Here is a 21,675-nt window from a genome sequence, read left to right as displayed (position 1 = left end):
TGACTAAACCTCTATGAAAACACACACACACACACACACATACACACATACACACACACACACACAGACAGTCTGGTTCGGTTTCTTTGTGGGGACTCTTCATAGGGTTTTTATACTCAAACTGTTTTCTATCCCCTTACACTAACCTGACCCCTAAACCTACCCATCACACAAAACTTTCTGCATTTTTTACATGTAAAAAAAAGAAAAGTAAAGAAAAATTTGTGCTGTATGATTTATAAGCTTTTGTACCCATGGGGACCTCAATTTAGGTCCCCACGCAGTGACACGAGTCCATGAGTCAGTGTGCATTCAGGTTTAAGCCCCCACTCCCCACTGGGATAGAAAAACATGAAGACTACACACACACACACACACACGCACACACACACACACACACACACACACACACACACACACACACACACACACACACGCCTTTTGTTCGCTGTAATTTCTACTATGTCCAACAGGTGGACCTATTGGGGCCTATTGCTGGTTGTTTCGACAATTGTATGTTGAGGTGATGCTCCGTTCGATATCAAATTAAAAGTATAAAGAAATAGCAGCTGAGCAAAGAGCGGAAGTGATGTCACTTTCACTTTTTCAATCTTAAAGTAACGTCAACAGAAGAAACGGAGGTAATACCAAAAGTTTTATGAAAGCTGTAATGTAGTTTACAAAACGTGCCTATAGTGTTAAATATTGTCAAAAGCAGATGTAGGCCATTTTATGTAACTTGTTTAGCTTTAACATTCTTTACTTTTTGTTTAAATCACGACAGTTGCAGTTAGGCTACGGTCTATTTGTTTGATAGAAACCGTTTAGGCATACTATATTATCAAATGTAGCCTAATCAAACATTGTATACAATCTCCGCAGTGTTAAACTTACATTTGAGAATAGACTGCTCTTTGATTACATTTTCTCCTCCCCAGGCAGTGATTTTGAACACAACACAATGCAGCGTCAAATAGACGATGTAATGGGGCTCTGCTGTAAAATGTCAGATAGCAGGCAGATTAAAGCAGCAGTGCAGAACTCAGCCAAAGGAGCTGCTACCGCGGGCGGAGGGGCGTTTTTAGGGGGGCTACTCGGAGGGCCACCCGGTATATTTATTGGTATGTATTGGCTTGTGTGTTTGATTTCTTGTCATCCACAAACTTTGACTTACTGCAGTTCTTAACCACAAGGACGGTGGTGTATAATATCTAACAACTGTCTATGGTTATCTGGTGCCAACTAAAACAAAATAAAATATAAACAAAACCTAAACGTATTTTACTTCAGCTACTTGCTGCAATGTTTTAATTTTTCATACAATCATTTTTATTTAGGCTATAGTTTAACTTCACGTAGGCTACTAAAATAAAACAATAAATAACACCCTTAGCTGTTCTGTGCTTATTGCTTTTATAAAACGATTAGTCCATAAGATATTTATTTTAATATTTCCTCAATGCACATTTGTAATTTATGTTTGAACAGTAATTTACAACATTGCTCAATTTGTTTTTTGTTTTTTTTACAACGTGGCTTAACCAATCAGAATCAAGGAATGGAATTCCGGAACTATTTTATAATAGTTTATAATATAAATTTATAATTTCTAGTTTATAACATTTATAATATAAAAAAAGTAACAATTATTCAAAACTAATTCAAATTATTAATCAATGATACTAAAATAACTAAAATGTTGATCTTTTTGTAATAATATCTAAACACAATGTAGGCCTATTTGGAAAATTAATGAAGTTTGATTAAAGCATGTAGAAAAAGTTGAATTGCAAAACAAAAAAAAATACAGTAAACGTTTAGACCATTTAGTGAGACCAACTTAAAATTTGATCTTCTATTGTCTTATGTAGGTGGTGCTCTGGGAGGTGCTATGGGATGGTGGATGACTAATGACAAATTCCAGCCTCTTCATAAGATCATAATAGAGATGCCTCCTCAACAAAAGAAGAAACTGTACTCTGACGTCATGGCAGTACTGGGCAATCTGCATTGGGTTGACCTGGCTCAACTCATTTTTCTAGTAATGGGTAATTCCTCTCTGCAGATGCGAGTGCTTACTACTTTAATCTCTTTTGCCACAAAAGAGCTTGGAGCCAAAGTGGAGTATGGACAAAAGTAGTGGGTTAATGTTACCTGCTTAGTCTAAGCCAAATTTGACTGAAGCTTCTTTAGTTTAGGTTTTGTTGTTGTTTCTGAAATCTGTGTTTTTACTTTTATTTTCCCTTACTATAAAAATTGTAGGTGTGAGCTCATTGTTCTTTAATCCAGTTTACCAGAGTAACAGTTTCACAGTGAACCTTAAAATGTTTAAAATACTCAAAGAAATTGAGCAAATCTTTTCCGAAATGTGAAATCAAAACCACCTGATGTACCATTTCAATAGTTAAAAGAATAAGACATCATTTGCTCACCCTCATGTTTTTGCAAACCCATCTGACTTCCTTCTGTGGAACATAAAATAATATATTTTTGAAGAATGTTGGTAAGCAAACAGTTTTATTTACAATTGATTTGCATTGTATGGATCGAAAGCACATAATATAAAATATCTTCTTTTGTGTTCTGAAGAAGAAAGAATGTCATACAGGTTTGAAATGACATTAGAGTGAGTAAATGATGACAGAGTTTTCATTCTTTGGTGAACAATCTTTTAGTAGGTTTAACTTTTAGATTTGCTATTAATATAAAAACATGGGATAGAGAAATTTGCGAAGTTATGACCTGCATCATAGTCAGCATTTTTTGTTATCATTAATGCTAAAAATCAATTTGTTTACTATGTATTAGCATTAGTATAGAGAATTTGGATGAACTGAGCAGGGTTTACCTAAGAGAGCTCTAATCACTAACAGTGACTTAAATGACTCTTGTCTTTATTGATTTAATAATAGCTATTTACACAAAAATTATGAAATAGTTCAATGTTATTCTGTGCAATATATAACATGTGTGACATCAGGAGAGGGCGTGTTCTAGGGGGCAGATATACATTGCCCTCAGATGGCTGGAGCAAGATGGCCGCCTTTTAAGGACTACAAAACCCAGGCTGCCGGAGAGCAGCTGCAGCTAATAAGACTGGCAGCAGGCTCTAATAGTGTGTGTGTGGCTGGGGAAAGGACATGTACCTCTGTGAAACAAAGAAGATAAGGTTTTTTTTGAGCTGAAGAGATTTAAGTTGTAAACCTTTTTGTTTGATTATTAAACACACCTGCATACTGAAGAGACTGTTGAAGCGGTGTTTACTGGGAACTTGCACAAAGTAAAGATCCTGAACCTCTCATGCTGTCACATGTAACACTCATTGTAACATGATTAACACAGCGGTATTTCATGGCTGCAGGAATAACCCATTATCACATGTACTCTTTTAAGATCTTTAATTTATTTTTCCATTTGTTTTTACCTAGCACGTCATATACTGTATCAATCAAGGTTTGGGGCGGCAAGTTTTTTGAATGTGTTTTTTTTTAAACTCTTAAAAGGTAATATAAATATAGTAATATATTTTTACATGATCCTTCAGAAATCATCCTAATATGCTGATTTGCTGCTCAAGAACATTTCTTCTTGTTTTCAATGTTAAAAATAGTTATGCTGCTTAATATTTATTTCGTGGAAAACATAATACTTTTTCAGGATTCAGAGTAGGAACAAAATTGTAAACCGTAAATGGTTTAAATCGCACTGACACCAAACCTTTGCATGGTAGAGTATTAATGTACTTAATGAAGTAATTAACAAAAAATAAAGGAATGTAAACACAATGCATGTCATGTTTGATTTTATTGAGATTATGGGTCCACATACCCAGCGCGACGCAAGTGTTTTTTGCTAGTTTCAGCCCGGAACAGGAATCATTTTCATGTCCTGCGCCACGTTGTTTAAATAGCAAATGAATTTGTGTGTGCTGGTCTGAAAACGAGGTGTGTTCAGGTGCATTGTTGATGCGTTGCTATTTTGAGGCAACTGAAATAGACTGCGCCATTGACTTTAGACCAGGTTTTTGTTGGTCAATGGCGCAGTCTATTTCAGTTGCCTCAAAATAGCAGTATTTAAAAAATAAAAAATAAAATTAGTACTATGAGCAGGCAGTACTATAGGCAGGTGCACAACGCACGTACACTCTGCTTATTACACACACAGGGACGCGCAGCAGTACACAAACATGCCAAATATTAAAAATAAAAGGATTACAATGTAAAAGATTATTATTGTGCACATAAATATATGGTGGAATCCGGCTTGTCCCGTATATGGTATGCTTGCACGCTTTAAGGGACACGCTGACTTTTTGAGACTTTAGATTATTCACCGTATCCCCAAGAGTTAGATAAGTCCATACATACCCTTCTCATCTCCATGCGAGCCGTAACTCTGTCTGACACACCCACCGCTAGCCTAGCTTAGCACAAAGACTGGAGGTAAACGGCTCCAGCTAGCATACTGCTCCCAATAAGTGACAAAATAACGTCAACATTTTCCTATTTACATGTTACGGTTAGAAGATGGCTGTGTCTCATGTGACCTTGTTATTTGTACACGCTGTGACTATACAAATCACAACATGTAAATAGGAAAATGTTGGCATTATTTTGTCACTTATTGGGAGCAGAATGCTAGATGGAGCCGTTTACCTCCTGTATTTGTGCTAAACTAGGCTAGCGGTGTGTGCGTCAGACAGAGATACAGCTCGCATGGAGATGAGAAGGGTATGTATGGACTTATCTAACTCTGGGGGATGCGGTGAATAAGCTAAAGTCCCAAAAAGTCGGCGTGTTCCTTTAACCTCGCGCACAAGCAGATCCGTTAGCGCTCTGGAGAGACGTTAAGTCTTTCCATTTGCAAATTCCGTCATATAAATAGCGAATCCGCCATGGGCGAGTGCAACTGGCATTTAAAGGGAATGGGAGATGAGACTCTGATTGGTTTATTGCATTTTACACCCAAAACACACCCATTACTCATTAAGAGAATAGGGACAACCCTTTTAGATCATGCGCTGGGCACGCCGACCATTTTTCCCGTCATTAAATTGCAATGCAAAACAGCAAACAGCAAAACATCCGAACGTCCTAAGTGCACTTCTGCCCTAGCGCTTAGACCATGCGCTTAGATCATGGGTGTATTTACACCTGTCTTGTTTGGTTCGACTGAATCGAACTCAAGTTTGTTTCCCCCTTTGGTGCGGATCTTTTGGGCAGGTGTGAATACAGCAATCTCACTCAGGTGCGGACCAAACAACCGTACTGAGACCCAGCTGAAGAGGTCCCGAAAATCGCACACAACTGCTGAGAGAGAGAGAGAGAGAGAGAGAGAGAGAGAGAGGGGTGCGTTTCAGACAGCGCTCGGACACAGACTTTGTTACTTTGTTATTTAGTATTCATCTCTGCTTGTAATTTGTGTATTTGTTTTTTATTTTATTACTGATTGTTCACTTGTTTTTAATAATGTTTGAACTTTATCAGTTAAGAGCATGCTCTCTCCGCCAGAACCGTCTTTCAGCACATCTTCGTCTTCGCAAACTCCTAATTACAACATCGTATGACATTGTGTCATATGACGCTCATAAGTGTCTTCATAATGCGTTAGTTGCTTATAACACCAAGTCAGTAAAAGAATAAAAATTGCACTACGAAAGATCTCCATGATTAGCCTGATTTTGCTTTTCCTGCTTTTCCCTGCTTGAGAATTTCGGTCCAATGAATGGATGACCTTAGCACACGTGTGGTTTTGTTTACAAATTTTGGTTCACTTGCAAAAAGGGCAGTGTGAAAGCGAACCACACCAAACAAAAACAAAAAATCAATTAACAGTATTTGGTCTGGACCAAAGCAAGTGAACTAGCAGACATTCCTGGTGTGAATACACCCTTAAATAGGGCCCTACTAGTGGGTGTTGTATTGAGTTTTTCATATTAAGAGGTATGTGGACTGCCAAGAAATTGGGGATGTTTTCATGTTTAGAAAATGCTATTCATTTTTCTCATTACAAAATTTATTTTAAACTGAAAAGAGGTTGGCCATTGAACAACAGTGTCTCTTTTTGTACTGCTCTGTATAGTTTGTGGTACAGTTCATATGGTTTGCTGGAAAGCAGCAGGTCTTTGCTTTTCTTAGAATAGCCTATCTGATGTGATAAGCTACAGACCACACTGACACACCATGAGAACTAACAAGACTTAAAGGGTTAGTTCACCCAAAAATGAAAATTCTGTCAGTAATTACTCACCCTCGTGTTGTTCCAACCATGTAAGTCTTTCGTTCATCTTCGGAACACAAATTAAGATATTTTTGATGAAATCTGACAGCTGTCTCACTCCTCCATAGGCTTTCAGAGGGACTGAAACTCGCCGGTCCAGAATAGTTATTAAAAACATTGTTAAAATAGTCCAAGTGACTACAGTGGCTCTACATTACGTTTATCATGCGACGACAATACTTTTTGTGTGGAAAAACAACAAAAATAACGACTTTATCCAACTATTAGTGTTCTTCAATGTGGGCCTCTGACGAGAGTTCACGGGAGCGCCACGACGCATGCGCGAGAACTGAGATTACGGCGTTCTTCTTCTTCTTCGTTCTACAGCGTGCGTCTTCCTCTGCTTATAAACAGACCGTTTTGCGCTTCCGGCAATGTCGGGACGTCATCTTGTACATAGATATCATATTATTATATGATATCTATGATCTTGTACAGTAAATGGCGGTAATACTCCTAAGGAGTGAGCAGCCAGTAACAAGTAGTAGTAGAAGAAGAACGCCGTAATCTCAGTTCTCGCGCATGCGTCCTGGCGCTCCCGTGAACTCTCGTCAGAGGCCCACATTAAAGAACACTAATAGTTGGATAAAGTCGTTATTTTTGTTGTTTTTCCGCACAAAAAGTATTGTCGTCGCATGATAAACGTAATGTAGAGCCACTGTAGTCACTTGGACTATTTTAACAATGTTTTTAATAACTATTCTGGACCGGCGAGTTTCAGTCCCTCTGAAAGCCTATGGAGGAGTGAGACAGCTGTCAGATTTCATCAAAAATATCTTAATTTGTGTTCCGAAGATGAACGAAAGACTTACATGGTTGGAACAACATGAGGGTGAGTAATTACTGACAGAATTTTCATTTTTGGGTGAACTAACCCTTTAAGAGGTGAAAACCACACTGCAAATGTAAGTGCAAACAAATTATACAGAAGAATGCAGTGAAACCCTCGGTGCTGACATGTCATTTATTTGGTAGCACATTTGTGTTTTATTTTTAGTACAAAAGGGTTGTGAAGGTGGTTGTATAACATCAGTTCTTGTTAGCCAAGAAAAATGCAGCTACTTCCTCATATTAAGGTGTGTATGCATTCGCTGTCTGTCGTCTAAATGGGACACATTGCATGTTTTCAGGCAAAACATGAAAAGACACAAACCCTTTTAGATCTACATGCACTCAATGAAGACCTTACCTTAAAGGAGTAGTTCACCTAAAAATAAATAAATAAAAAGAAAATTCAGTCATGTTTGCTCACCCTGTGTTCCATAGAACAACAAAAGTCATAGGTTTGGAACAACATAAGGGTGAGCAAATGAAGACAGGATTATCCGGTTTGGGTAAGCTAGCAAAACATTCCAAATCAATTTTTTTTTCACTGTTTGATTTTTTCTTTCTTCAAGTTTTGACTAGTGTCCCACACACATGACAATATCCAAAGTGGGTGCATTCTGTGATTTTGTATGTTACTCTTTTTTTAATGTCTGTGTTAATTGTTTTGACAGTATTCAATTATGGGGGTTTGCCTATTACAGCAACCTAATTTACTGTCCCATCTTGGGCATTAGTCACATTTATTATGTATTTGTCTGTCCTACTGCCCTTTGTCAAGTCAAATCACTTTCATTTATATAGCACTTTATGCAATACAGTGATAAACAGGAAAATAATGATCAATGATGCAAATAATTAAATTCTGTTGTAAAGCATCTCTGAAAAAGGCAATAATGTCATTATTCTGCTGAAGTCAGTGTTGACTTTAAAGTTAATCAATTACGAAATGAGTTCAATTCAGTTATAAGCAGCTCTATTTTTCTCATTTTTCCACACAGTGTGCCAAAAAGTCTGTCATGGAAATTATGCAAAAGAAAAAAAAGTGTTTTTTTTTTAAGAATTGTTTCCTCCCTTATGAGAGCAGAAAACTTGCTCAGCTTGTATGTGCACGTCACAACTCAACTATTGTATGACTCTTCAGCTCTCATCAAATTATGCTGAATTGATGCTATCTCTGATCACTTTCAGAGTAATTGCCTATTCAAGATGGCTGTTTTTGTTTTGTAATACACACACTTTGTTTGACTTGTTCTACCAATCAATTGTTAGTAGGCTTACTCTAAAAATAGATGATTCTGTAGAGCTTCTTTACTCATATAAAACTTCTATTTACAAATCCCGAAGAACCCTTTTATGCTGAAATGTTTCTTTGCATTGAAGATTATGCTCCTTGGGAAACTTATTATGAAACATCACACATTTAAGTAAGAAACAGGTTACACTTTATTTTAGGGTGTCCTTTACAGTAAAATGCATTTAAGTACTGAGTAATGTTAATTAACTACACATACTTTGAATTCAAAATAATGAAAAATATTTATTTTGATCACGTATAACGTTACATGTCACAACTAAAAAATATACCTGCAAGCAGCAATTATCGGGGCCAAGCAGAATAAGATGACAAGACATGCCAACATTGCTGAAAGTGTCAGACCAACTGCAACAATGAGCAATTAAAGACATTTAAAGATGATTTTAGGCGAAATGGCTGAAAAATAATTCATTTTAAAGGGGACCTATTATGCAAAATTCACTTTTGTATGGTGTTTGGACATAAATGTGTGTTGGCAGTGAGTGTACACAACCACCCAATAGTGATAAAAATCCACTCACTCCTTTTTTATTAATCCCCATAAATCATCAGCAGTGTCTCCCAATGACCCGTTTTCAGAATGTGGCTTTAGTGACATCACTAAAGCCACAGGCCCCGCCCCCGAGTGTTGACTGACACTGCCGTTATAACTTAGACCCGTTCACTGCGAGTTGTACACATCAGCCATTGCTGCAGCAATGCACTCACGAGAAGCGTCGAAGCATCTCCCAAGCGTTGAAGGTGTTGTAGCTGGATGTATTCATTCACATAGCTCTCTCTATTTTCTCTTGAAATCTGCTAGCCAGTGAAGACGAGGTGGATTCATTTTGTTTTCAAAGAAAATCCTCCCTCAACTCAACAGAAATTTATGTAAGTTACTTATGCACTTCTTATACTGTTTACTCAGCTCTAACAGTGATTTTCTGAAGAAAAACTGATGCTTCATCTTTTGTGTGACATACAGTAAACTTTATTAAACTCATCAGTATATTTTGTGTCATCATTCAGACAATTCAGATCGTCAGACGGAGTCCTACAGCAGGCTTGCATTAATAGTGTATACAAGCAATGCCAAATAGGTTATAATCGTAATTAAACTAAACTATACCTGTTCCAACTCCATACAGCATATATTCTCTGACTCTGTAGGCATTTTTATGGTCGAAATGAACACCATTACTGTCACTGTCTGTTTCATTATTATCATCTTCCCTGTTCTGGCTCTAATCGCGGCTGCTTAGGCTCCGCCCCCTGTCCCGTGAACCAGCAGCTCATTAGCATTTAAAGGAGAAGCACTAAAACAGTGTGTTTTTCACAGACCCAAAAAATGATGATTTAAACGTGCTGTAAATAAAATTCTGTTGGGTATTTTGAGCTAAAACTTCACATACACACTCTGGGGACATCAGAGAATTATTATATATCTTATGAAAAGGGGCATAATAGGTCCCCTTTAAAGTAATTTAAGATATGATTTAATGGACTATCACTTTCGACCAATAAGTTACAAAACTGATGTGATGTGGTCAGAGTGAAGTGACAATGACACATACAAAGTTTGGTGTCAATATGTCAAGGCATTGCAGAGATAAAGCCTGAATAGTCCTTTTGGCATCATGCCTCAAATTTGCTGCTGCGGTATACGAAAACGGTTTCATCTATCGACACGAAATCGACGTGAAAATCGGACAAACGGTCTAGGAGGAGTTCGAAAAAGTAGGTTTTGAATGAAAATCAAGATGGCGGACAGGAACTTCGGCCAAATAAGGAAAACTTGGTATCTATGTTCGCAGATTGACCCAAGGAATCTATTAAGACCAGTGACATTTCAATAGCCAGATATATTCAAAAGTTATTAGCCTTTTTGGAAATTTGTTTATAACTTTTGACCACTAGGTGGCGTTGGTTCGAAACTTCTCACGTTCCTTCAGGGCAACGTGCTGATGACCCATACCAAGTTTCGTAACAATCCGTTCATGCGTTCTTAAAATACAGCGTTTTAGAACAAAATTCAAAATGGCCGACAGCCAAAATGGCCGATGTGGTAAAATTGGATATCAGTCGACTCGGCATGTTGCCCTGAATCTTACGAGACCAATTCTTCTGACTTTTGGACAAACTGTTCAGAAGTTATAAGCAAAATTAGCCAATTTTCATATCTCCGGACCAGTAGGTGGCGCTGCGCCGAAACACAGCATGTAGCCTCAGGTCATGCTTGTGATGACATGTACCAAGTTTGGTCTGAATCCGATAAAGCGTTGCGGATATACAGCCTTACGTCTGTTTTCGCAAGCGCTACATAAAATTTGTTCGTGGGTTTATCAAAACCGGTTTGAAAACGATTCAATCAACTTGAATTCCATACATATTTGTTGGCATGGTCTTGAGATGATCTGGTTCAATTTTCGTGAAAATTGGAGCAACGGCCTAGGAGGAGTTCGAAAAAGTAGTTTTTTCGGAAAATTCAAAACTGCGGAAAAATTTCCATGGCGGAAAATGACGTCATAGGGTGCAATCGAATCGTCTTAAGCTAAGGAACCAGAGGAAAAAAAAGAATGTTGTTTCTAGCCCTTGTAGTTCAAAAGTTATTAGCATAAACATGAGTGCAAATTTGGACAGTTGGTGGCGCTAGAGGGATTGGTTTTAAGACATCAAATTTGCTATGGTGACAGACTGGACTGTCCTCTATCAGTGTGCCAAATTTCATAACTTTCCCGCAAGCGGTTCTATGGGCTGCCATAGACTCCCAGAGCGGAAGAAGAATAATAAGAACGGGAACAGATACAATATGTGCCTCCGCACCTTCGGTGCTTGGCCCCTAATGAAGCAAACTGTGAAAGTTGAGTGATTAACACCATTAACTATAGACTTGCTTGCTTGCAATCTTTACACAATGTTCACGCTGCTCTGGCTGGTTAATACATACCTTCTGAAGTGAAGCGATGCATTCGTGTAAGAAAAATATCCACTTTTAAAACTTACCGACGAAAATAATAGCTTCCGGTTGACAGACGTACGCAAGTCGACTTGCACCAAAAGAGTAACACTTGACGATGTATGACGTAGAATGTAGGAGTAGCGTAAGCTTTGACGCATCTAGCGGTTCAAACAAACAGGGCTGGGCAACTGCGTTCGTCGTTACGTTGTGCGTCAAGTTCAAGGGTTAGTCTTTCGCCGTAAATCGATGTGTACGGCCGTCTGCCAGAAGAGCTCAGTCAGAGCTCATTTCCAGTAGGCATACATTCAGCATCTGGCTCATATTCGCAATCTCATATTATCAAAACTATCATTTTCAACATCTTCAAAATCAATATTTTGTTCGCTGACAGCTTCTTCACCAGATCCACCGTCAAGGGACAGTGACACTATTTGATTGTGTTCAGTACTTGCTCTGCAGTAAATTGCTGAGCCATTTCAAGTTTTGTTGATGATTCTTCCTATTCTTTTGTTTTCTTCCTGTGGTAACTATGAGTGAAACGTCACTTCATCATTGTGTGACATAGTCAAATGTGGAATAAAGGTGAATTGCACTTATTCAGTCATCAAAGATTCGATTATTGTTGTGCAGAAACAATATACTTACACTGTTACACATCTCGGGTCATTAGCGACCCTATTTTACTTAAAAATTAATGGGAAAACAGGTAATTATTTTATAAAAAAATAAAAAAAATTCTTGTTATATTGTTTACAATGAATTGATTTAGGGATACTAAGAGGGTTGATGTCAAACTTAAATAAAATAATGAGGATGAGAGTAAATAACCTCCCGTGTCAATAAAGACCCGAGGTATGCATTTAAGGGTTAATGTGTAAAGCTCTGCTCATTCAACTGCGTATTAAATCCACACATTTATTTATGTTTTTATCCATGTTCATTATTCAATTATAATAATTTATCATTTGTGTTCAGTTAACAATTGCTGCTAGAGCATTGATATTTTTGCTACAATTGCCCAATGTAAAAAGAGTCTTGCTACAAGTTTTATTTATACTCTAAATCATATTATGTGCTATTAAGTTGATGGCCTCATTTCATGATTGTCTGTTGTGCTTTAGCAAATAAATTGGCAGATGTTTATTTCCACTAATAATAACTTGGATGATGTCTCACTATCATTCTGTACATTCTTGTCTTTAAAAATGTTCTTAAGGGCGGCATCTCACTCTATCTTACCTTGTAGAATTGTATGTGTGAGTATGTTTTGTAATTTAATGCCAGGGTAATATAATGCATTGCAGAGTATATGGTACATTATTTGTTTTAAATGAAAATATTAAAAAGCTCAATAAATTAATGAAGTTAGTTATTTGGGAAATGCGTCTGTGAAAAGGGTCCATTAGAAAGTACAGTCATGTGACCTAGCCTACAATACGGAAATCATGTCCCTAAAAAGGATTGCAATGTTTTTATGTTTATTGCAATTGTATCCATCCGAGAAGCAGTATGCTAAGTCACTGTCCACTCTGATAGTGAGGATGCTTCTATTGAAAATATTGAATTTAATATGATCCACACTGTCAGAATATCGGAATGTTGTAATTATTTCTTCGGTTTATAAACAAACATTTACAAAAAACTGGTGTGTGTGTGTTTCCCACCAAGTATTTAATACAATACCAAAATATTTATTAAAAAATGCTTTTTTTTATTATATTGATTACAAAAGTCACACAGTTCCCTTTATACATATGAGTATACATTCAAATATACATAAATAGAAGTGCAAAACAGAAGTCGTAGAAGTGACTCATACTTTAGTGCAAAATACTTAATAACTGCTGGTATTCGTCTCTGTGCATCCGTGGTCAACTGCAACATATGTTCAATTTCAGCATAGTTCATAATAGTAGTTGCTCATATCACGTTCAGAGTTCAGTGTGGGGAGGATTCATGTGCCCAGGCTTTATGTAGCAGTATGGGGAGTAATCCTCCTTTTCCAACTGGTTGTTGAACCACTTGGTGGGCACCTGGTACCCGTTCTCATCTTCGAGATCCTCATCGCTGGACGTCTCAAACTCAGGTAGCGTTGGTGATTCCTCTACAGAGTTCTTCTTCCAGTGCTTTACCTTTTGTCTCTTTTGTCCCTGTACCTTTCCCTCTTGTGTGCTGCTCACACAGTTCCGGCAAACTCTCACGGGCTTAGAGGAGATGTTTGGTATCAAGGCCCGGCTCTTCGAGCAAGCTCGACATACTACATAGCCGCATTTCCGGCAGTGGTGCCTCCGAGTGGCGACATTGAAGTTCTTTGCGCAGCGCATGCAGATGGCTGAAGCCATGTCAGGGATCCAGGTGGTAGCAAACTTCTCTGCATCATTGTCAGTGGGGAGGCCCTTAGTTTGCATGCAGAGGGTCTTGCACTTCTCAATGTGCCCCATCCAAGCAATTTTTTCCTCAGGCGAGGCTGCCGACACGTAGAAAGACTTGTGTGGCATGCGGATGAGCCATTGGTTGGCCATGGCCATTCCGTCTTCCGCATCTTCCAGCTGCACCTCCTCCAAAGGAACGATCTTCTTCTTATTGTTCCAGCGACCGGGCACCATGACGCTACCATAGACCAAGATGTCGTTGAAGAGGAAGAACACTTTGGGTTTGGGTCCACGCCTGCACAGCTTCAACAAGCTGCCCTCTCCCACAAGAATACGCCCGGGTTTTAGAAGCATCTTCCCAGTGCGGCCAAAAGAGCTCGCCACCGCCCTGATTCGCTCACGGTTCTGATGAGTAAAGATCAGATCTTCCATTGTTGCTGCCTGTAAAATATCAAAGTATTGACAAGGTCAAATCGATTTTAATGTACCGTTGTTGTTTGTTTAAAAACGCTTTTTTTTTTTACAGTACTTTCAAATCAACACTTCAAGTCAGGGTTTCACCCCTGATTACGCTAATAAATGAAATTATACAATATAGACAGAAAATAAATGTTTGAACATCTTAAACATTAATTCACCAAGGAGCTACCAAATACCTGATTGGCGTGGAAAGCAGTGAATTGTTGGGTAAACAGACTTTGTATCTGTTCGCAGCTCCCTCGTTCCAAAAAAAAACTTGATGAAAATATTCCTCTGTGTTCAGCACGACAAATCACTTCTTTCTCTTTGCTGGTTGATTGAGACAGAGCTTTTATAGTGTCATAAGCTTGTCTTTCCTGTTTGAAAAGGGGAAATTCCAGAACTGCTCAGAACTGCTACTATTTTAGAAGTGTTACCTTCCTTGTTCTTGACTGGAACAATGTCAGATTCAAGTCACTGTATTGAGTGTAAAGATAATTAATATTTATACTGTCATAACATTTGTTAGGCATCATGTTCATCAAATAGAATGGAATATTTATGATACTACTGATATTATTGGTGCTGTATTTTTGCTCACCTGCCTAATTTATTTCACAGTGCATGTGATTGAAAAAAATGTGTTGATATTGTTCACTAAAACGAAAACTATTAAAATCTGTTTCATGAACTCACACTGTTCCAAATTATCATGCAAGTGACACATCAGATTTCAGCACACTAAATATTTTATTTTTTTAGATATCTGGTCTCAATTCCAGACAGGTTTGTAAAATATTTTGCCATGTCTTCTTAGGTAAATGGAAAGAGGTTGTTCCACATTATTACACAAGTCAGAGTTCTAATGCAATATGGGGAGAAAGAAAGCTCTTTCTGAAGAAGAAAAGCATGAAATAGTGCAATATCTTGCAAAAGGCATTATAACTAATATTTTGCAAAAACTGAATAGAGGTGATCGAATTATTAAAAGATTTGTGAGTGATTTAGAGCACAGAAGAGGTCGGTCAAAGACTTAAGGAAAGTTTCTGTCAAACAAATGAATTGTATTAAAAGGGCAGCTAAAAAAAAAAACACATCTGGGAAGCAAACAGGTATTTGAAATATTAAAATAACACTGATGCATAACTCACATCCTAGAATAGTCAATGACATATTTCATAGCCAATAAAAAAAAACAAAAAAACGTGTTGCTCATATCCCGTCAAAGGGAAATAATACATAACTGAGGCTTTTGTACATTAACAGTTAAAAAAGGGGAAAATATTTGCTTGAATAGGTGTAAATTATAGGCAAATGAGAGGAAAATATCAAGTTAATGTGGAAGAAACATAATATGAGATAGGTATTACAATTTCACAAGGTATTAAAAAAAAATGCAGATTTAGGTGCATTAGCAGATTTTTTTAGCATGACGTAGTAAAAAGTCCCGTAGTATTTACAGAACAATAATGACATGAACTCAAGTAATTAACAAGTCAAATAAACACTAAAACTAAGAAAAGATAATTATTCTACACGAGGCTGCCATAGGTATACTTGTAGATATAGAAGCATCTCTGTATATTTAAAATACACATTAAAATTCTAAATAATAGTACCTGTACATGTGTGCTTATGGCCCAGCTGTTTCATCTAAATTCCACATCACTGTCATTCTGTTGCGCACAAACAAACCATGCACACTAAGAACACATTTATACACATTTGTAAAGCATTAATATAGTGTAGTGGGTAATCATGTTTACAACATGTAACAAAATAAATAAATAAAAAACCTACAAAAGCATGATTTTCCTAGGCCAAACATCACTTTTGGCCACTGTATGTGAAGAGGAGTGAAACACATGAGTAACGAGTAAGAGTAAAAACACATGTTGTTCATCTGATTAACAGTATGGGCTCAGATAGCAGAGAACTCCTTATCTGATTCTTTACACAATCACGTCAAAACAACAACAGAACTTTGGCCCTTAAACCAATCGGGTGGCAAAACCAGTCTAACAAGTTTTTCTTTCTTTCTTTTAACAGAAAAATATGCAAAGTTACTGCAAAGAACAGGCTTGTTATATGAGCATGGCACAGCCATTTAATACATATAACCTGAAATTGTATTTGTGACAATTAATAGGCTACATATTATTTCCTTGTAAAATGTGGTTTAAAGGAAGTGCACATCCTTATGACGCAACACTATATTGAACACAGAGGAGACATTAAGTGTAAAGAACCTCTTTTCTCATAAAATACATTGCACATCAGAATGATGAAAGGACTTCGTGTGTATTTGCAAGAATGGTGACATCATTGTCGTTTTTTGGAACACAAGCAGTCGATGTTGTTTCAGCTTCCTTTAACTCAAACACTGTTGCCAAAATCTGTACAAAGTTCTAAACACTAAATGCCAAATAATCTAGATTTTTTTTCTCTAAGACAATATAGTTAGTAACAAACTCTTACGTACTTATTTGCAAAACCAGTTCTGTGTCTAGGAATGTGGAGATTCCCTGGCATTACCCAGAAGAGGCATTGACAGTCACTTAAGGGAAAAAAAAACATGACCAAGCCTCCAAGAATCAGGTTTTGTTTTGAGGAGGGGAAAACAAGTTCCTTGTTTTGTGTGCAGGCAAAGACTACAAAATATACACCACTGAAACGGAGCCAAATAACTTCAAAATCATACCAATTCCCCTCAGTATACACTTTGAACTGGAGATCCTGCTCAATCAACTAACAATACTTTGCTTATTTTACACAACTTTAACATTTTAGAACTTACTTAAATACATGGGAAATAATTGAGCAAATTAAACATACTTGTGGATCTATTGTCGTACCATGTTATTACAGAAGTAATGGGACATTTTGCATTCGCAGTGCTGACTACACTTTTTGACTAAATGAGGTCATAACCAAAGAGTTTTATATAATAAAAGGAAGTGGCAAGTGGCAGGTACCAGAGATCGAGAGATCGAGAGAGAGAGAGAGAGAGAGAGAGAGAGAGCGATGACAAAGTCCAGATTTATAATTCCTATCTTCTCCAAAAAAAAAAAAAAAAAAAAAGGTCTCCCTCTGGTGGACAGTCAAATGCATTTTTCATTTTTCAACAGATTTTCCTAAATCCCCAATATAGTTTCATGCTTGGCCAGATCCATAATGATTGAGCATCTGCTCTTCATAGTCTCACAGGCTCCAGTAACAGCTCACATTTAAAACTGACACGATGTTTAAGACTTTCCATTACAAGTCAATAGTTCCTTTTACTTTGAATTTCTTTGCCGAGCGCTCACTAGAGCGCAGTTCAAACTTGCTGCCATAGATGTGAGTTACGAAATCACCAATCTCCATACTGAACACACTGTTCCTCTTTGGTATTACTGTAGAGAGAGAAAGAGAGGAGGGAAAAAATGTCAGTAATCCAGAGGGAATTACTAAAGAGCATATTTCTATAATGAATAATCAACACTATTTGAAAGGTGAAAGTGGCCTCTGTAAAGCAACTGTCAAAAAAAATGGACTTTGTTCTCAGGTTCATTTGGAAAAGAGGGTTCTGAGAGGTGGCTAATGACTGTTGTGAGGAAGTAGTGAGAAGTGCGTTCATGACACAGTAAGAAGATTTGACTTAAATCTAGACTAGGGCTGTCTTATCAGATTTTCACAACACTATTATCGTGGCCAACATAATTCACAATAACAATATTATAGCAGCGTCTACAGAAATGTTGCAAAAAAAATGATGATGCTACCAGACAAATACATATTTAACTTTGTTTATTTTGTGTTTTCTCTTTTTTAGCCAATGAATCACTCAAAACATGAGTGTAGGGAAGAGAGAATTTGTCACCATAACTTTACAAAAAAACAAACCAACAAAAACATAGTTGATCAGCTTTTTTTTTTTTTTGGCAGACTGGGCTGTCTAAGTCTACGTCATTTTACCAAATCCCCCCCACCCCCCCAAAAAACTCCCACACTAACCATACTATGTTGGACCCCACCGGTGTAGGTGTCAACAAGGTCATTACTGGTGCTGGATTATTTACAATAATAAGTGCAGCGTAACATGATATCAATATTACATTTTTAAAAATCACACATTATGTTTCTATTTAAAGTTGTGAATTAAATGCAAAATTGGAATATTGCATAAAACATTTGCAAATAAACAAGAGAACAAAATCGTCAGTTCCTGGGAATATCTCTAATAAAAATGTAAGTTGCTGCAATCAGGGAATCCACTGTGGATCTTTTTTGTTACATCATAAGAGCATGCAGACGAAATGCAATACACACTGTCTGTCGCATTATCTTGTGTTTACATACCTGGTGTTTGGAAATGAAAATGTGAGAGACAGTTCTGGGTGGGCATTATAAACCATTTTGATGATAGACTAAATGTTGGTTTAGTTATTCTGCATTTGAGATGCAGTTTAATGAAATTGGTCTGCAGCTTTTTCCAGCTATCCAATCACAAAGTCACACGAGTTCTTTGCTGCGCATTGAGGGATTTATTCCTTATAAATGTGTTTCTATCATAGTTCGTGTGCATGTCTTCTTATCAGATAAAAAAACGTATACACCTCAATACATTTTTATGCACATTCTTAGAATTTAAGTGCATTTTAGTGTTTCCATACAGCATTTTTCATTGCGATATCCAAATGTTTACGTAAAATTAGATGGATGGAAACATAGCTACAGTTATTGTCAGTACCGGTATATTGTGCCACACAGTCTGGACAATGCTAAAATAGCCCGACAGCTGCATGCAAGACAAAAGACTGGCAATTGATGAGCATAGCAAACTTTTACATAATGTTATTTTGACTTGATTACCACAACGCATAAAGGCACAGGGGAAAAAATAGCTGCTAATTTCTCTTATTTGACTTTTTTTGCACTCAAAAGCTCCTCCTTCCTTTATCTAGTGGACAGAAAGCTTGGCATCTTTGACACACTCACTCATATTCATGAAATGCTGTGAAACCTATAGTTTATATTTTCGCATATACCTTTTAGTTTGTCCTCTTTTGTAATGATTTTGAAGATGTGCTTCATTTCCTGTACCAAGATGCCAGTTAGACCCACATACGAAGGGCACTTAGATCTGACAACTATGGGGGAACAAATGAGAGAGAGAGAGAGAGAGAGAGAGAGAGAGAGAGAGAGAGAGAGCGAGAGAGAGAGAGAGAGAGAGAGAGAACATAAGGTTCCACTTTACGCTCAAAATATCAACAATAAATCAGAAATCTGGATATACTGCCACTAAACCAAAAATGTGTGCCTTTGTGTGCAGACGTTTTCAAATATGCATGACGTTGTACCTGTTAAGACAGCACCATGGAAATCAGCTTTCAAGAGCTTCTGCTGGATCATCTGTGGGTTGCTGTTCAAAAGAAACAGGCAGCACATTCATGGAGCGTTAGCAAGACTTGAAATTATACCCATGAGCCAGAAATTCTGAAGAGCATCTTCCTAAAATTATGACCTTTCTGGTTTCAATCCATTGCACAGATCCTCAATGTACTGTTTCCATAGCTCATGCAGAGGCAAGAAGAGTTCATACCTATGATATCCATAGACAAAGACATATGATTTTAGTGATAAGCTGAAGTTTCGCTGATATAATGTAGTGCATGATACAAGGTGAAAGAGTAAACATAATGAATACAGACTTTTGATGTTCAGGTTTGAGCTGGAATATTTTCAGCTGTCTTCTTTCTTTGGCATTCAGTCCCTTGGCCTTGCTTTTCTTTCCCTTCTTTTTCGGTCTTTTAAATTCCAGCACTACCGCCTTGCGCAACATCATATCCTCAATGGCTGCATCTTTCATTTGGGGAAGGCTATTTTTCAGGAACGCTTTGGTGAAAGCCTCCGCTTTCGTTGTAGTTGAAGACTGTGAAAAGTGACATTCAAAATCTTATAGTTTGTAAAGTTTATGTACATCATACAGTGTGAGACGATCTGCAACAATGAATTGTTTCATGTTTCATGATCCATGATCCAGAGAGCCCCCAAGCTCACCCAGAGACCCTCCAAAAAAGCTAGACTTTCTCAGTAACAGTTTACACATTAGCAGAATTAACAGAATTAATAATATTTCTACATTATGAAATGCTTAACTGATCATTAATTAGAACGTGGAAAACCCTGGCTCTAAACCACGGAACAGCTTGAATTAAGAAACTAATGTTAATGACAGTGAACAGTCACCTCAATTCCCAAAAGAGCGCTTTCCTTTGACGGTATCGAGGACTGCACCACATCTATGAACGTGAAAACAGATCAAATAACATATTACGCTTGTCCTTCATTTTGTTTTCGTTGATAAATTACCTTAATTGTATGTATGTTTAACACAGAAACAGGATCCAAGATGGTCACAACATAATGCATTAAAAAATATAAGATTAATAGGATCTTGATCAATATAATACCACCATAAAACTTACGTTCCATAGTTCAAAACACAGTAACACAGGCTCCAAAAAATGCTGCGGCTAGAATCACATGTGACAGGAAGACGAGCTGATCACCGATAAGACAGAAGAAATCGAGCACGGCATCATTCACCACATAATTACAGTGAAAAATAAATGTAACAAAACTTGGTAGGACCTTTATTATTAGCCAATTTGCAGACGACACTCTTTTATTTCTTAAAAATAAAGAGGTGCTTCCATTAGTTATTGATAACATTTCTATCTTTTCGGCATCAGGCCTGACCTGAAACTTTAAAAAGTGTGAATTAGCCTAATGACAACACATAATTGTGATTTAGAAGATATAGAGGGCATTCAAGTGAAAAATTAGGTTAAGTACCTATTGGGGTTATGATTACCAAAAATGTTGTTAATAGAGAACTTTCAAATTTTAACTCTAAAATAGAAAGTATGACCAAATCCTTAAATCACTGGTTATCTCAAGACTTATCTATAGGCCTATTAGTCCAGTCATTTTATGAAAAAAGGTTGAACAAATTGCAACAGAAGCAAACTCAACTGATTTTTGAGATTTTGATTTTGTATCATCAGTATGTCCTGAGTAAGGAAAAAAAAGTCCCGAAGAATCCCATTAGGGGAAAGTTTCGAAAAAGACCCAAATGTAGCCTATTCATTCTTTTTCTTACGTGAATAGTGTAAAAATGTACCTTTAGATATCACCATGAAAATTACTGAGTTGATTACATCAAGACAAACAAAAATTGTATTACAAGTTGTTTTTTAAATTGTTTGTTAACATGGACAAATGGTGCATAATCTAATTACGTATAATTTGCATAAATACCACAACAGGTCTAAACATTGGGTCTTGCCAGGTGAAAATGTCTTGTTGAATCTTGTTGACACATAACAGTAAAATACTTGATGTTAAGGTCTGAATGGAACCCATTTAGGCTACCCATGAGCATTAATACATAGAGGCAGGAAGAAGTACTTTAGGGCTGTAGTCATTAATAGGAAATC

General features: G+C 37.2%; 3 protein-coding genes across 3 annotated transcripts; 1 reads left to right on the top strand and 2 right to left on the bottom strand.

Annotated features, from left to right (window-relative positions):
- Positions 1-506: 506 nt before the first annotated feature.
- On the top strand, positions 507-3,777 carry LOC307155585 (protein C19orf12 homolog). Its single transcript, XM_079866336.1, has 3 exons — positions 507-641; positions 939-1,121; positions 1,872-3,777. The coding sequence occupies exons 2-3, from the start codon at positions 962-964 to the stop codon at positions 2,138-2,140; spliced, it is 429 nt and encodes a 142-aa protein (XP_079722462.1). The 5' UTR covers positions 507-641; positions 939-961; the 3' UTR covers positions 2,141-3,777.
- A 9,130-nt stretch (positions 3,778-12,907) lies between these two features.
- plekhf1 (pleckstrin homology domain containing, family F (with FYVE domain) member 1) lies at positions 12,908-14,530 on the bottom strand. The gene is made up of 2 exons (XM_079867400.1): positions 14,389-14,530; positions 12,908-14,173 (listed from the first exon to the last, which is right to left on the bottom strand). The coding sequence occupies exon 2, from the start codon at positions 14,162-14,164 to the stop codon at positions 13,292-13,294; it is 873 nt and encodes a 290-aa protein (XP_079723526.1). The 5' UTR covers positions 14,165-14,173; positions 14,389-14,530; the 3' UTR covers positions 12,908-13,291.
- Positions 14,531-15,745: 1,215 nt separating this feature from the next.
- pop4 (POP4 homolog, ribonuclease P/MRP subunit) lies at positions 15,746-20,749 on the bottom strand. The gene is made up of 7 exons (XM_079866856.1): positions 20,662-20,749; positions 20,423-20,475; positions 19,885-20,105; positions 19,698-19,775; positions 19,534-19,595; positions 19,222-19,323; positions 15,746-17,586 (listed from the first exon to the last, which is right to left on the bottom strand). Exons 1-7 carry the CDS (start codon positions 20,666-20,668, stop codon positions 17,450-17,452), a joined length of 660 nt encoding a protein of 219 aa, XP_079722982.1. The 5' UTR covers positions 20,669-20,749; the 3' UTR covers positions 15,746-17,449.
- Positions 20,750-21,675: the final 926 nt, after the last annotated feature.

Source organism: Squalius cephalus (assembly GCF_949319135.1).
Source record: "Squalius cephalus genome assembly, chromosome: 3".
In the NCBI taxonomy this organism is placed as follows: domain Eukaryota; kingdom Metazoa; phylum Chordata; class Actinopteri; order Cypriniformes; family Leuciscidae; genus Squalius; species Squalius cephalus.
The sequence above is the reverse complement of the archived record's forward strand: the minus strand, read 5'-3'. Positions and strand labels throughout refer to the sequence as shown.